The sequence below is a fragment of the Balaenoptera ricei genome, chromosome 10 (assembly GCF_028023285.1).
Source record: "Balaenoptera ricei isolate mBalRic1 chromosome 10, mBalRic1.hap2, whole genome shotgun sequence".
Classification (NCBI taxonomy): domain Eukaryota; kingdom Metazoa; phylum Chordata; class Mammalia; order Artiodactyla; family Balaenopteridae; genus Balaenoptera; species Balaenoptera ricei.
The window spans coordinates 22,575,608-22,591,352 of record NC_082648.1 but is presented as its reverse complement, the minus strand read 5'-3'; the positions used below and the strand labels follow the sequence as shown (position 1 = coordinate 22,591,352).

The 15,745-nt window shown below is 37.7% G+C and overlaps 1 protein-coding gene across 3 annotated transcripts in view; it reads left to right on the top strand.

Annotated features, from left to right (window-relative positions):
• The window catches only part of ITPR2 (inositol 1,4,5-trisphosphate receptor type 2), a 524,073-nt gene that overhangs the window by 29,097 nt on the left and 479,231 nt on the right, over positions 1-15,745 (top strand). For all 3 annotated transcript variants that reach the window (XR_009505331.1, XM_059935504.1, XM_059935505.1), the window contains exon 2: positions 10,971-11,041. Coding sequence is in view for 2 of the 3 variants with exons in the window: in XM_059935504.1 (XP_059791487.1) it covers positions 10,971-11,041 (71 nt within the window). In the remaining variant the exon portion in view is untranslated. The remainder of the gene's footprint in view (positions 1-10,970; positions 11,042-15,745) is intronic.

Sequence of the window (15,745 nt, the reverse complement as noted above, 5' to 3'; positions counted from 1 at the left end):
AATAACACAGGAGGTCTGGGATTATTCTCTTTGTGCACAGAAATGACTTAAAAGAGGGTTTTATGCCCATTGACTCCATCCATACCAATTATAGGTGTGACTTTAGAATGACATCTGTGTTTTAAAAACCCATACTTATACACATTTAGCCACTGTTAATTAAATGTTGGAGGCTATGTCTCTGAGGCAATTATGTGAGAGTGTGAAGTTTTTTTGTTTTGTTTTGTTTTTTAACAAGAGTTTTTAGCTCTCCCCTTTTCTGGTAGATCTTAGAAATGTCCCAGTTCTTATTGACTCAGAAAGAGTCATCTGCTTGTAGCTTTAATGAGGTAACTTTTATACCTTCCAACTTCCTGGAAAAAAAAGTCTAGTTTCTCATGCTAATAATTGTGGAAATTGGTCTATAGTTGCCAGAAGTTTTTCTGGCTGGGGAACTTCTCTTGCCAACTGTTTCCTCCTAGGTATGTTTCTCTTTTGTGTCTGATTAGCCAGGAAGTGGTATTTGGTTCTCATATTCATCTCTTTTTGAAGAAGGTAGCATACTTAAAAGAACAGGGAAAAGGCAGGTCCTTACAGCTATAAAACTAATCGCCGATTGCATTGTACTCTGGCGATTTCAAAGGAAAGAAGTGTTTCTGGCTAAATTATGTTCTGTTCTGCCTAGGAGCTCCTCCTGACTGGATTATTTTTTGAGGTCTCTTTTAGCCATTCTCACTTCTAGAATATATAGTTAAATGTTACTTTATGGCTTGCTGAGGGCATGAGCCAGGGAGGAACAGTCTTATCATTATTACCTACTTAATTCATCTTTTCTTCCTATGTTCTCCCTGCTGCATCTTCATCAGCCTCATTTTGTCTTTTGCAATTTGTTTTCTTTACCTTTGTGGTCCATTGAAGTATGTAAGTTCATTCGTTCAACAATTATTTTTATGTACTGACTACATGCCAGTCACTGGGCTAGGTATTGAGAATATGAAGATTCAAAATATACTGCTGCAGTCCCCAAGGGGCTCACTGTTTATTAGAGACATGGAGCTAAAGGGATCATACAGTAGATAACAGCTTGAAAGGGTGTATATCAAATATGATGGGATCATAGAAGGAGACCCTAAGCCTCTAGAGGAGGGATGAGTATGGGGTTGTAAGCTAAACATAAATGCACTGTGAGCCAAGAGAATTTCTTAAAACCTTGTGAATTTAGGCTATATTTTAGAAATATAGTAGGGATAAGGAAACCATATAATCTGAAAAGAATTGCGGGAACTGGTGTATTAATGTTCTGTATATGCTCAAAAAGAAAATATTTTCTCCAGTTGTTGAGTTTGATACATTTCCATGAGAAGTTATATGTTTCATATATGTCCGTTAGATCAGCCTTGTTAATTATGGGTTTCAAAGCATGTATCCTTACTACCTTTTGTCTGTTTGCCCTATCAGTGATTGAGAAGTGTGTTGAAATCTCCTACTCTGATAATATCTTTGTTAATTTCTCCTTGTAGTTCTATAAATTTTGTTTTGTATAATTTGAGGCTGTTACATTTAAATTTAGAATTGTTATATATTCTTAGAGAACTGAAACACTTATATTTAATGGCCTTATTTGTCCTGAATAATGTTTTTTTTTTTTGCCTTAAAGTCTATTTTTCTGATATTATCACTGCTACCATAACTTTCTTTTGATCAGTATTTTTTTGTTGTGCTTTTTTCTGTCCATATGTTATAGGTATGGCTCTAGTAAATAGCATATGGTTGGATTTTTTCATCCAGTCTGGAAATCTCTCTTTTTTAAAAAAAAAAATCTGGCTTTGAAGTGATAAGTTAAAAATTAAATATATTATGATTCATATTGACTTATTCCTACCCTCTTACTTTGTGCCTTTATATTAATCATGATTTTTCCCTGATTTTTCTTCTCTCTTAATTCTTTTTGGATCGACTGAAGTTCTTCTTATTTTTCTTCTTGTTCCATTCATCTTTCTCTATTGGCTTTGTATTTATATACTATTTCTGTTGTTTCAGTATTTTCTTTTAAAATTATACTATGTACACTCAACAAAATATAAAGTTAATTGATATTTTAACTCATTCCTGTACAATTCAGAGCCATGGAACTATTTAACTCTGATCACTCCCTTTCTACTTATATGCAGATGTCTGGTATGTAGTGCTGTATGTTTAAAGACTCACGTTAGTCATTATTATTCTTTTATACCAACAACATTTATTTAAATTTATTCACGTTTAACAGTTTTTTCCTTCCCATTTCTTTTTTTTTTAAAATTAATTAATTAATTTAATTTTGGCTGCATTGGGTCTTCGTTGCTGCACACGGGCTTTCTCTAGTTGCGGCGAGCGGGGGCTACTCTTCGTTGCGGTGCGCGGGCTTCTCATTGCGGTGGCTTCTCTTGTTGCGGAGCACGGGCTCTAGGCGAACGGGCTTCAGTAGTTGTAGCTTGCGGGCTCTAGAGATTATTAATTAGTTGTGTCAAATTTACTGTCTTAAACCCACCTACTTAAACAATTATTTTTCATTTCTAGAAATTCTTTATCAAATCTGTCTGCCCATTTTTGATGGGCTCTTACTCTTTGCTCTTTTAAGAAAATTATCTTTAATGTCTTTAAACATTCATAATAGTTATATTTTTAGTTGGTAATTAACAATATGTTTATTTTTGTTTTTGCTGATGCATGCGTAGCAGTTTGTTGTGTTGTCTTATTAGTAATTTTTAAAATATTTGAACTCATATTTCTTGAATTTAATCTTCAGTATAACTACTATAAATTCTGGACACAATATAAAAAACAATTATGTGGAAATGCGAGGAAGTGACCAAAGCCAGGCAGAAACCTGGGGCCAGGGGGGTGTCCATTCTTGGAATAAGAGAGTGTACCTAGGTGAGTTCCCCATTTTATAGCCTTTTTTCCTGAGAAAGTTGGTGCCAACCATGTGGCAAAAACTCAGATAGGAATGACAGTCTGGTGGTGGTAGTAGTAGTAGTAGCAAAGTTCTGGACTTGAACTTTGCCTAGTGTGTCACTTTTAATTACCAGTGCCATCGATTTTGTAGCTCTCTGCAGATAATTGAGAACTGGTAGTAGTTAGGTCACCTTAGCCATCACTAAATAATTGATCTCAACTGGTATAGATGCCCATTCATATCCTGAGAAAGACATTTTACAAATGCTTTGACTTTCACGAGAACAGTAATGGACCAGCTAGAACAAATGCTGCACATACTGACTTGTAATAGTATTGGGTTCAAAGAGGTTGAGCAAGCAGGGTAGAGAGGATCAAGGAAAGGAAGTTATTAGATGGAGAAGGAAAATCCGAGAAGAAAAAATCAGATTGCTTTCTTTGGCTGGATTAGGACTTTAAGCTTTCAAAATATACAGGCAAATCCTTTCTGAAGTTATGGTCAGATATACATGCTTCTCTTTGAAAGGCAATGTGTAGCTCTTAGTCTTTTTTCCCCCAAGTTTCACTAGCATCCATACTCTGAATATAATACAGATGCAAATGTATCGAAAAAATGTGTGGACACCAAGGGGGGAAAGGGGTGGTGGTGGTGATGGTAGTGATGGTCGGATGAATTGGGAGATTGGGATTGACATATATACACTAATATGTATAAAATAGATAACTAATAAGAACCTGCTGTATAAATAAATAAATAAATAAAATAAAATAATTGTTTCACAAAATGATGGCTTCTTGCAGTGATTTCTAAAAAAGTTAACACGTGAGTGACAGCATTCTGTTTGTAGTCCTCATAATATCCATTTTGTTTAAAGGTCTTTGAGTCATTTGGTCTAGACGATAGCACTGATCAAAAATTTTAAGCGTAAGGATTCATTCATTATTTTTAGGGGTTTCCATGTAGTAGTACTTGAAAATTTAGTGTTTATTCTGTAATTTATATGTGGTTTAGATTAATTTTATCTTATCTTTCATGGAAGAACAACTGGAAGCATTTTTTTTTTAAAACTTTGGGTTTATTTATTTATTTGTTTATTTATGGCTGTGTTGGGTCTTCGTTTCTGTGCGAGGGCTTTCTCTAGTTGCGGCAGGTGGGGGCCACTCTTCATCGCGGTGCGCGGGCCTCTCATTATCGCGGCCTCTCTTGTTGCGGAGCACAGGCTCCAGACGCGCAGGCTCAGTAATTGTGGCTCACGGGCCTAGTTGCTCCGCGGCATGTGGGATCTTACCAGACCAGGGCTCGAACCCGTGTCCCCTGCATTGGCAGGCAGATTCTCAACCACTGCGCCACCAGGGAAGCCCTGGAAGCATTTTAAATACCTAAGAGCAAGCACAATTTCAGCTTTGGAAGGAACCAATTTTAGAAATATTAGCAGCAACAAACCTGTGCATGGTTGAAAAACTTACACATGGAATTAAATACACTTTTAATATTTAAACTTAAAATATTTGTTCTAATAAAGATATATTATTGAAATAAGAAATCTAAAAAGAGAAGATAATGTTAAACTTTATTGGTTTAACTTTTAAAAATCTCACATTTCCAATGGCAAAAGGGAATTTAACTCTACTTGTCATCATAGGCAAAATATGAGTACAGCTATGAGTGAATTTTCTGTGTTGCATCTGTTTTGCATTTACAAGTTAGAACACTTTTTGGCAGAAAGTTTTACAATGAAATTACTTCCCTCTTTGTGTGATTAGAATTGTGTATGACCTTGTGCAGGGGTCTGTCCACAGGACCTATCAGACCTAAGGTATGGAACTGGACGTTTGTAGAACCTAGCATTTCCTGTTAAGTTGCTCTGAATTATGAGACAGATTAATTGGCTTACAAGCAAGAATCTACAGGCCTGGAGGTTGGCTCCTTACTTAGGCAGCTTGAGTATTGGTCAGTAAAAACAAGGTCCCTATTACTAAATGGCAAGACCTTAAGATGCTAAAATACTGTGTTCTAAGACTATGGTCACTATGGTGGATGAATGGAACAAAAAGCACATACCAGCACTTTGCTTGGCATGATAAAATAAGGAATAAACTTAAAAAAATTGATTCTAAACAGTTAAACTTTCAAACTACAATGTATAAAATATTATAAAGTCAGAATTTGCTGTCGGAAGATGATACCCAAGCCAAACTTGATTATAATACAGGATCAGAGAAATGAAAAAGCACAGAAATAGAAGGAATTTGTGAGATCACAGCTGCCCCATTTAGAAAATGAGGCCCAGAGAGGTTAAGTGGCTAACATAAACACAGCTGGTTATGGAGTGGCGAACCAAGGATGAGAGAGCTCAATTTTTTTGTTTGTTTGTTTGTTTTCTTCTACTCTAGTACTACTTCTAGATGAAGGTGAAGGAGAGGCTTGACTGATGTGCCAGGGTAGTGGTGATGGTGGGTGGTAGGGTTGTGTACGGTGGAGGGACAGTTTTGCTAAGAAGTCAGAAGATTGCAGCTAAGGGAGAAATTCATATGGCCAGCAGGGTAAAAATCCCAGAGTTAGGGATAAAGTGATTTGTGACAGAGTTGTGAAAGTGCTGTAAAGGCAATTCCACCCTACTTATGAACCTAGCCACAATATTAGCCCCTTTTCTTACCAGTAGTGTTTAATAATACCCACTGTGGATTCCCCACCTTCTCTCTCCCCTCAAATTCGTTTTATTTAAATATGCTTCAGTGTCATTGTATCAATATTAGAAATGAATTATATCACTTAATTGTACAAGTATCAGATATATGTGGTAGGCATATATCAGGAAGATAACACACTTATTTTAAAAAGTATTCAAGGTAGAAATACCATTTATGGCTTCATGAGGAAAAATATATGACTAACATATTTTACCTATTTCGTGACATTTTCTTTGCAGTTGGTGGAATAACGCGAGACTGGAGACCAAAGAATAATTTGCTTTCTTTTGGAAATCTACGTAAAAAATCTGAAAGCCATGCATTTTTATACAATAATTTATTTACACTCCATGTGTGTTCCTAAAATATATGCTGTTTAGTTTTGCCTACTTATGCTGTCTATATAAATGGAATTATATAACATTTGGGACTTCCTTTTTTTTTAGCTCAACTTTATGTCTGTGAGATTTTCAGTGCTGTTGCATGCAGCTGCAATTTATTCACTTTAAAAAATAGTTATCTTTCTTTTTAACATCTTTATTGGATGTTAAAGGATTGTCTGTCCTCTTGTCCCTCAGCTAGAAGCTGTAAAGGTTACTAGATTTTCCAATAAGTGGAAATTTGGAATCAAAAGGAATATAATCAATTTCCATTCATTGTAGTGCCTGATTAAATCTAATCTGATTTATTTAAAACACATGCTCGTTTTCTAGTTTGCATATAATTTTCATGTATCCATATAAGGATTGATTTACTGCTTTTCTGCCCAACTTACCATTTCTAGCTCTGAAAATTATTTTAAAACTGTGTGTCATCTGCCTTATGTGCCCATATACCCCCATTTATTTGTTTGGTTTGAACAGTGATTCTGGAATGAGTATTATCTAGTAAATGTGCTGTTGTGTACAAAGCATGATAACCATATTTTTAGAGAAGTAAATTTTTAAAATTAAAAAAAAAATTGGAGTATAATTGGAGTATAATTGCTTTACAATGTTGTGTTAGTTTCTGCTGTACAGCAAAGTGAATCAGCTATACCTATACATATATCCCCATATCCCCACCCTCTTGCGTCTCCCTCCCACCCTTCTAGGGGGACACAAAGCACTGAGCTGATCTCCCTGTGCTCTGCGGCTACTTCCCACTAGCTATCTATTAAAAAATAGTTATCTTTTGTATGAAATTATTCATTTGTCATAATTTATTTATCCATGCTACTATTACTGATGGACATTTGGGTTTTTCCAGTGTTTGGTATCACTCTTGTACATGTCTCCATATGCACATTTGCAAGATTTCTCTAGGGGGCATATCTGTCCAGTTAAAATTTGATTCACATATATTTTTGATTTATATTTATGTATGAAATCTTCAAAGAAGCTAATGAAATCTCCTTATAGATACCTTGGAAGGTCTAATTGTTGAATGATTTTTTTCTTGTCAGTTGCAGTGACCAAATAATTTACAGCTATGACCTTATGAAGAAAAGATAGATATGAAGGAAAACAGATTTTATGTTAGTTGAGTTTCAGTGACAGATTGAGAATTTTAAGCTATCGCTAGAATTGCCTGTTTGGCTTAGTTGCTGATTCAGACAGGGGAAAATAAATGCAGCCCATTAGCTGCATTTAATTTAGCCCATTAAAGTGCACTGATAGATCGGGTTGAAAGGTGCTATATAAGATATTATTATTTAGGCAGGCTATCTTGGCCCTTCTCAGGATTTGACATTTTTGATAACTTTCTGAGACACGTCTGGATGGGGAATATTTCCTACCCTTTCTTCCATCTACTATTAGGTAACCATTTGTTAGTTCCAGTTTTTTTTTAATGTTTTTGTGATCTACCAAAAATAACATGATTGATTTACTCACTTATTCAAAAAGTGACTCAGTCATTCACTCAATTAATAATTATTTAGTGTCTTCCATGTTTGAGGCCTAATACTTAGATTTGGGCATATTATGGTGAGCAGAACAGAAATGCACTGACTCTCTTGGAACTTATAATTTTTGGTGCTAGTGAAATATGCTTATATAAGAAATCTTGACGGAGTGTGATAAGTTGTCTTATAGAGGAGAGCCTCGGGTGCTCTGGGAGAGCAGGTACTCCTAATCCATTCAAGAAAGTTTGGAGAGCCTTTAAAAAATACAGATTCTTAGACCTTATCTCCAGAAATTTTGGTTTGTTAGATCTGGACCAAAGAAACTTATTATTATTACCTCCTATATATATATGATTCAGCCAATGAGCTTAATTTGGGAAACACTGTTCATCAGTGAGAAAAATGGGCAGTAATCATGAGAGGGTATTTAAATGACTTAGGGATGGAATAGGTGGTTTTCAGAGGATTTCTGTTCTTAGGCCAAAGGTTGATCTTTATATTTGTCCCTATTCAATCGTAAATTCTTATTCCTAAGTTGTAAAAGTTAACTGCCCCAGTGGTGGATGGGAAAGCCTGGCTTATCAGCAGTACACACGAAAAAACCCTGGAATTGTTTAGCTATAAGCCCAATGAATGTCAGAGGTGGGCTTGACTTCCACAGAAGCTACTGCAATCTTAGGTTGCATAACTGTAAGCTTAGTGTCAGAAAGAAGGAGGTAACGGTCCCCTGAACCCTGCACTTGTTGGGGGCACATCTGAACTCATGTGAATAGCTTCCAGGATCACATTTAAGGGGGATGTTGACACTTGGGTGTATGAAAGGATGTTGAGCTCCTTGGTAAATATCCATATGAGGAAGAACTGGAGAGAAATAGTCTTGTTCATTCCAGAAAAAGAAAACTTAGTCTATGTAGTTCCAGAAGAAAGAACTGAGATCAAAAAGGGAAAGATATTTGGGAAAGCAAGTCTCATTTTTTCATTGATTTATTTAACAAATGTTTATTACGTGGCTACTATAACTCATTCTAGTAGATGCCAAGGATATAATGGTAAACAAGTTGGATTTAGTTTCTGACTTCATGGAGTTGCAATTTATTGGAAAATCAGGCAATTAAGCAAGCAGTCATAAGAAAATGTAAGTACTGGGATGGGATAAAGACCTATACAACAGATTTCTAATATTAGTACTGGCAGAAAGAGGGTAAGTGGTGAATACTCTGGCCCTGGAGGTATTCAAGAAGATGCTCTTGTAGATATTGTAGAAGTTGTGCAGTAAAATCCTGTTTAACATTTAGCATCAGTGATCATGTATGTCTTTATAACAGATTCACACTCCTTATTTCTTTTCTCACCCATTTAATCCTAACCTTCCCTTTCTTCCATTCTCTCTAAACTCAGCTCCAGTTCTTTAAGTCTGCATGATGAGACGACTTTCTTTGTAATTTTCGCAGACCTTTGTTTATAAGGGATAGGACAAATTCTTAGAACTGAAGTCACTCTTAATGACTGTGTTTTTATCTGGGCTATCAGATATCTGAGGATAGGCATAAATGTTTACATAAATGCAGTGTGACCTGATTGATGGCTTTAGTTTTTCCCATTCCTCTTGGTGGCTAGCCGATGCAGGTGAGGACTCTTCGGGGCATTCTAGGGGAGCCTGCATTTCTGTGGGATTGGCAGGCACTAAGAATAAGTAAAATACCCATGCTGCTTTTGATATAATTTTTATGTGCTCTAAATGAGACTATGTGTTTTTTTTTTGATTATTATGTTTTGAATTCTTAACTTGTCCTAATTAGAAAAGCTGACCTTTCCCTCACAGCATTTTTAAAAATTTAAATATTACGTTGTGACATTCTCAAGACTCTGAGCCTTTCACCTTCAGTGTTACAGCCTGAAGTCAGATATTGTAGAGGTTTGGGTTTGCTTTCTCTTGACCCAATGTGACTTCCTGTTTCTAAGAAAACAATTTTAGAGACTCTTAAAAGGAATTTCTTGCATGCTTGGCAGCTCTTGTAAAACCACATTTTAGTAAACCAGTGTGAATGAAGTATATTAAAAAAATCAAAGAAAGAACCATATTGCTTGATCAAATTAGCATTTTTGTTTTGTGGAAATTGAATCTCAGAAAAATCCAGTGATTTAGGAAGTGTCTGCTTTTGTAACCAGATAAACCAAGAACCAAAAGTTTCACCCTGATTTGTTTAATCATCCTAGTTCAAGGGGACAGTTGGTCACGAATCGGGGTTTACTTTGTGCTGGAGTTAATGCATACTAGTGAGTCTGATTAATATGTTTTTTTAAAAAAAACAAAGTCACAACTGGGCCATCTCTCTTCAGATGAGCTCACAAATTTGGAACTAATTCACATGCATTGTCACAATATTCTGGAGAAAACCCCAGTTACTTCCATCACTTAGTCAATGGAAAAAATGAACATTAGCGAGTCTTTTGCTAGTTAGATATTACTCTGAGCAGGAGATTCACGCCTCCTGGCTCTCAGGTCAGAGATTGAGCTTCCCTCGGAATTGTCCTAGAAATTGGCTTCTCATGAATATTTTAATAGGGGCATGTTTTTGTAACTAGAAGGGTACTTTATTCATTTGAGTAATGTTTGCTGAGTACTCACTATGTGGTAGGCACCTTTCTAGAGGCAGACAGTATGGTGAGGAATAAGGCAGGGAAGGTCCCTGATTTTATTTATCTATTAAGCACTTGTATAAGGGCTTACTCTATGCCAGAAACTGTACTAGGTACTTTACAGATATTAAATCACTTAATCCTCCTAACAATGCTGTGGGGTGGGTACTCTTATCCTTGTTTGGCAGCTCTAAAGAAGGAGGCCCCAAGTCACCTGGCTGGGAAGTGACCGAGCCAGAGTTGAACACAGGATGAGTGCCTTTTACCCCCACTGTGTGGTCATTCTGTAAGCCTGATCTCATTAGCTTACACATTCCTTATAAAAACAAAACAAAACAAAACAAAACACACACGCACACACACAAGAACATAAAAACTACGGGCAGTCTGACCACTGTTAATGTTTTGGTGTCTCTGTTCCAGTCCTCATCATGTGTGTCTGTGTAGAGGGGTGTGTGTGTGTGTGTGTGTGTGTGTGTTTAAATGTATACAATATCTTACTGATTGGTTCCCACTTATTTTCACAATATATTATACATGTTTTGTAGGCCAGTGCATTTAAAAAATAGAATGGTAACTAGCTCTATGGTGTTTGTCTATATCATGATTTCTCTAACCAGTTTCCTACCACTTAACAATGCTTCTTAATTTTGTATTTCATAAACCCTGCTTTAATTCATGTCCTTGTAACCAAATCTTTTTACAAATCCATGACTCTTCAAACATTTCTGAGTGAAGAATGGTATTAACACTCTGTAAATATTTATGCGGTATCCACGTGCAGTCAGCGCTTTGTGAATATGACGATGTCAACATGTGAACATGCTTTTCCTTCCAGGCTAGTGGATGACAGATGTGTGGTGCACCCAGAGGCGGGGGACCTCGCCAACCCTCCCAAGAAGTTCCGAGGTAAGAAAGAGATGCTTACTTTATATTATGTGATCTAACTGGGGGTACTTTTGTGTCTTAAAATAAGGAATGTTAGCACTTTATTCAGCGTGAAACTTTCAAATAGAAATATGTCCACTGAAAATTCTTTCAAAAATATCCCCATCATTTTTCTTCTTTTATACGTTGAAGGGTTGATACTGAGAGAATAGTTTCAAGTTTTGTTTTGCTGGACAATAGTCTGTGTGTTGAAAGGAAATCTTGGTAATTAACTGTGAGAGGCCACTTTTCAAACCAGTAAATACAGCCGAATGATATGTATTTATATATTTCCGTGACAGTTGTACTATAAATGTTAGTGTTTCATTATCAGCTCTTTAATTTATCTTTGTAAAATCTCCAGGATGGTGACGCTGATGTGTTAGCTTAGCTTTTAAAATGTCACTTTGGCTGGTATATAATAACTAACAATTGTCTTAGAACTCCCTTGTCGGTATAATTTTAGAGACAGCATCATACTGTCAACTGAGAAATTGTTCATAGTAGGAGACTGATTATGACTGTTACAAGAGAAGGATTAATGGAACTTGCAGAGAATCATAGACAACTAAAACCAGTAATTAAGAGCTTGTGCAAATCAATTTCATAGTTTATGTATACTTATAATAATAATAATTTAAAAACAGCATTCATTTTGAACATACAGTGTAAGCATTCCTCCTCACGATGATGAAAAGCAGGTTTAATAAGGGATACAGATCTGGAGAGAGAGTCAAAGGGTTTTGCTAGAGCCCCAGACCCAACTCAGGATGTGCTCTCCCTGCACTGGGGAAGGGAGATGCCTGACGTTTGGTACATGTTTCCCATGTTTCACTTTCTGTGATAGGCACTTTCTACACAGTTCTTATTATAAGAATATGCAAGAATATTGCATTTTCATCTTGTAGAGAGAGTGACGAGGACAGTAAATGTCCTTTGAGTGAAATTGGTCACTTTTTAAAAAAAAATTAATTAATTTACTTATTTTTGGCTGTGTTGGGTCTTTGTTGCCGCACGTGGGCTTTCTCTAGTTGCGGCGAGTGGGGGCTACTCTTCGTTGCGGTGAGCGGGCTTTTCATTGTGGTGGCTTCTCTTGTTGCAGAGCACGGGCTCTAGGTGCACGGGCTTCAGTAGTTGTGGCATGCGGGCTCAATAGTTGTGGTGTGAGGGCTCAGTAGTTGTGGCTCATGGGCTCTAGAGCGCAGGCTCAGTAGTTATGGCGCATGGGCTTAGTTGCTCCGTGGCATGTGGGATCTTCCCGGACCAGGGCTCAAACCCGTGTCCCCTGCATTGGCAGGTGGATTCTTAACCACTGCACCACCAGGGAAGTCCCGAAATTGGTCACTTTGAATAAGTGATCCAGATGTCTCCCCAGGTGGAGAGATTAGCAGAAAGAAGGCTGTGGGAGATACACCACCCATTAGAAGCACCCGTAAGAGTGCTCAGTGGGGACACTCCCCCAGTTCTGGGCACGTGAGGTGTTCTCAACCATACACAGTCCCCGCCGAGGATGGACTCCCAATAGAACTACATGAAGGAGGGTCAGCAGTTGTGACAAACAACACGCGAAGTGCTCCGGGACATCTTGCCAGACACTGTGCAGTAAGTGTGTGGAAATGATTTCAGAGACAGAAGAGGCTACAGAAGCCTAATGGAAGAATGGACAATATGAAAAGGAACATATAGGTTCTAAACAGCATGAACTAGCTATTATATAAAGACGAGGAGACAGTGTTATGGAAAAGAGAGCTGAGGAAATTACCCAGAATGCAGTGCAGAGGAAAATCTGAACAAGTCATGAAAAGCGTGGAGGAGGGACTGAGAAGATCCAGCAGCCTCTAATCGAATTCTAGAAGGAGAGGCTGGAGCGCATGAGAATGAGGCAACATGTAAAGAGATACGGGCGAGAACCTTCCTAAATTGTAGAAAACCACTGTTCCTCAGGTGGAAGAGACACATTGAGTTCAGAGTAAGGGTGATAAACAAATCCAGATCCACAGACACTCCTTTGTGAACTGTAGGATGATAAAGATACAAAGTTTTAAAAGCGAACTGGGACAACAGATCAGCATTTGTAACAGAAAAAAGCTTGGGGTTCGGGTTTTAACTGCGCTTTTCTCTGGCTGTGTCAGCTTAAGTAGGTCACCCAACCACTTAGCGTTTCAGAGGACATCTGTCATTGGCTGGTGAGACCAGGGCTGGATAAAAACAAGAATAATCTTACCACACAAGGCTTTGTGAGGCTTGGAATCTTTCCAGAGAATAAATGTAAAAGTGTTTTAAGTCATTACACAAATGGTAGCTAACTTATAATAGAAAGGCATAATATATTTCCTTTAAACATAGTTGACTCTGTTCTTGCATTATAACCTCTTCAAGGGCAGGATTTTATTTATTTATTTTTTTGTGTGTTTCCCAGGCACAGAGGTTTGCCCATAGTAGACATCCAAAAAAAAAAAAAAAAAAAAATAGCCATTAGATGCTTGTGGGTGGGAGACCCAAACTTTCCCTGGGATCATGTGAAACAACTTGGTTCCCAGGGGTGCTTCACGCTTCACAGCCACGAGCTTGGGTAACCTTATTCCTCTGTCAGTCAGGGGAGGTTAATCTGTCAAAGATAAACCTTCAGGTTTTGTGGCTGCCTTTTTTCTTTTAGATATTTTACTGTATCTGAGGGAACTCTGCGGTAACAGCTCTGTACCCAGTAGGTAATTATACACAGATACTTGGTGTCATATGATTCAGCGGGCACTGGTTCAAAGTATGAATCACTCAGGTGCTCCGTCCGCCCCTGGAAGGCTGGCTTTTCCTGTAATCTAATACTTTAGGTCATTGTCCTTGCTAGTTTGCTCTCATTTTCTACCTCTAGTTTAAGCCATTTGTCTCACTCCACTCATCATTGGAGAAGGAGGGTATTTTCTTGTTGGAGATTCAAGGTTCCCTTTTATCTTAAAGCTCCGACTCTTCTCTGATTCTTGGAAGCCCACCCTGACGGAGCCCCGGAGGAGGATTCCCTGAGATGGGCTTGTCTCTGCCCTGACCTTCACACTGCTCGGCAGCCATAAGCAAACCTTGTTTTCCCAAATGCTGTATCCTTTCTCATCCCTTGTGTTTTTGCAGCTTCACTCTTCTCTTCCTGAGTGTATTTCTCCTGTTCCCTTTGGCTGTAAAAGCCATCACTTTTTCATAGATTTGCCTTCCAAGATCACCACTCCTGCATTTCCAGACTCCTCTGGAGTCCAGAAACTAGATCCCACATGCATGCCACAACTAAGAAGCCCGCATGCCGCAACTAAGACCCAGCACAGCCACAGTAAATAAATAAAACAAATAAATATTTATAAATTATATTTATAAATATTATTATTATATTTATAAATTTCCAGAGCACCCTCTTTTCTTGTTACTTTTCAGATAATGTGAAGAAACTATAGTGTATCAGAAACTATAGTTCAGCTGTACCTCAGTTCCTCTTGCCTCAGCCAAACGATGTTCTGAAATTAATTTGAAAAGATTTTTATCTTTCATACTCACTTTATGATTTGTTCAAGTGAATCATAAAATTTTAGAGCTTCTAGGCAATTAAAAGTAAATCTAGTACAGTTCCCCACTTTTTTGAATAAAGAGCCAAAGTTCGAAAGAGGTTAACATGTATCCTCAATACACAAAATTGTACGAGAAGTGCTCCTTTGACTGTGTCCTGTGTCACACTGCCTCTCATATGAACAGAGGAAATGAAGTTTTAACAAATAAACAACTTCCCAAGGGTTATTTAAAACCTGGCAGATGGACAGCTATTTTCAGTAGAAACCACACAATCGGAATAGTATTAACCGAAGCACATTGGCTTTCTCTTAAGTGAGTGCAAAATTCTTTTCATGATCAAATATTCTCTCATTTTTAAAGATGAACTTTAAACTTTGGAATACATTTTTATTTATTTACTTATAAATATTTATTTATTTAATTTATTTATTGTGGCTGTGCTGGGTCTTAGTTGCGGCAGGCGGGCTTCTTAGTTGTGGCATGCATGTGGGATCTAGTTTCCCGACCAGGGATCGAACCTAGGCCCCCTGCATTGGGAGTGTGCAGTCTTACCCACTAGACCACCAGGGAAGTCCCTGGAATACAGTTAGATGTAAGACGAGTCGTAAAGGTAGTATAGAGACTTCCCTTCCATCCAGTTTCCCCTATGTTAGCGTCTTACATAATCATGGTACATTTGTCAATACCAAGAAATTACCATTTGTACATTACTACTGACTTATTTCCAGGCTTCCTTCGCATGTCACCAGTTTTCCATTGTCCTTTCCCCATCCTCATCCCATCCAGGATCCCACGTGCCGTTAGTCATCATGGCTCCTTAGTCTCCTCTGGCCTGTGACACTTTCTTAGTCTTTCCTTGTTTTTTTTATGACCTTGATACTTTTAAGGGTACTGGCCAGGTATTTTGTAGAATGTCCCTTGGTTTGGGTCTGGCTGATGTTTTTGTTATGATTAGAGCGGGGCTTAGGTTTTGAGAAGGAATAGCACTGAGGTTAACTGCCCTTCTCCTTGCCTTGTACAGGGGCACATATTATCAACACGATTTATCACTGGTCCTGTTTTTTGATATGCAATTTAACCCTCCTCCCGCACACTAAATTATAGCAGTTGTTTTTGTTGACTTTATATTCTTTTCATTTT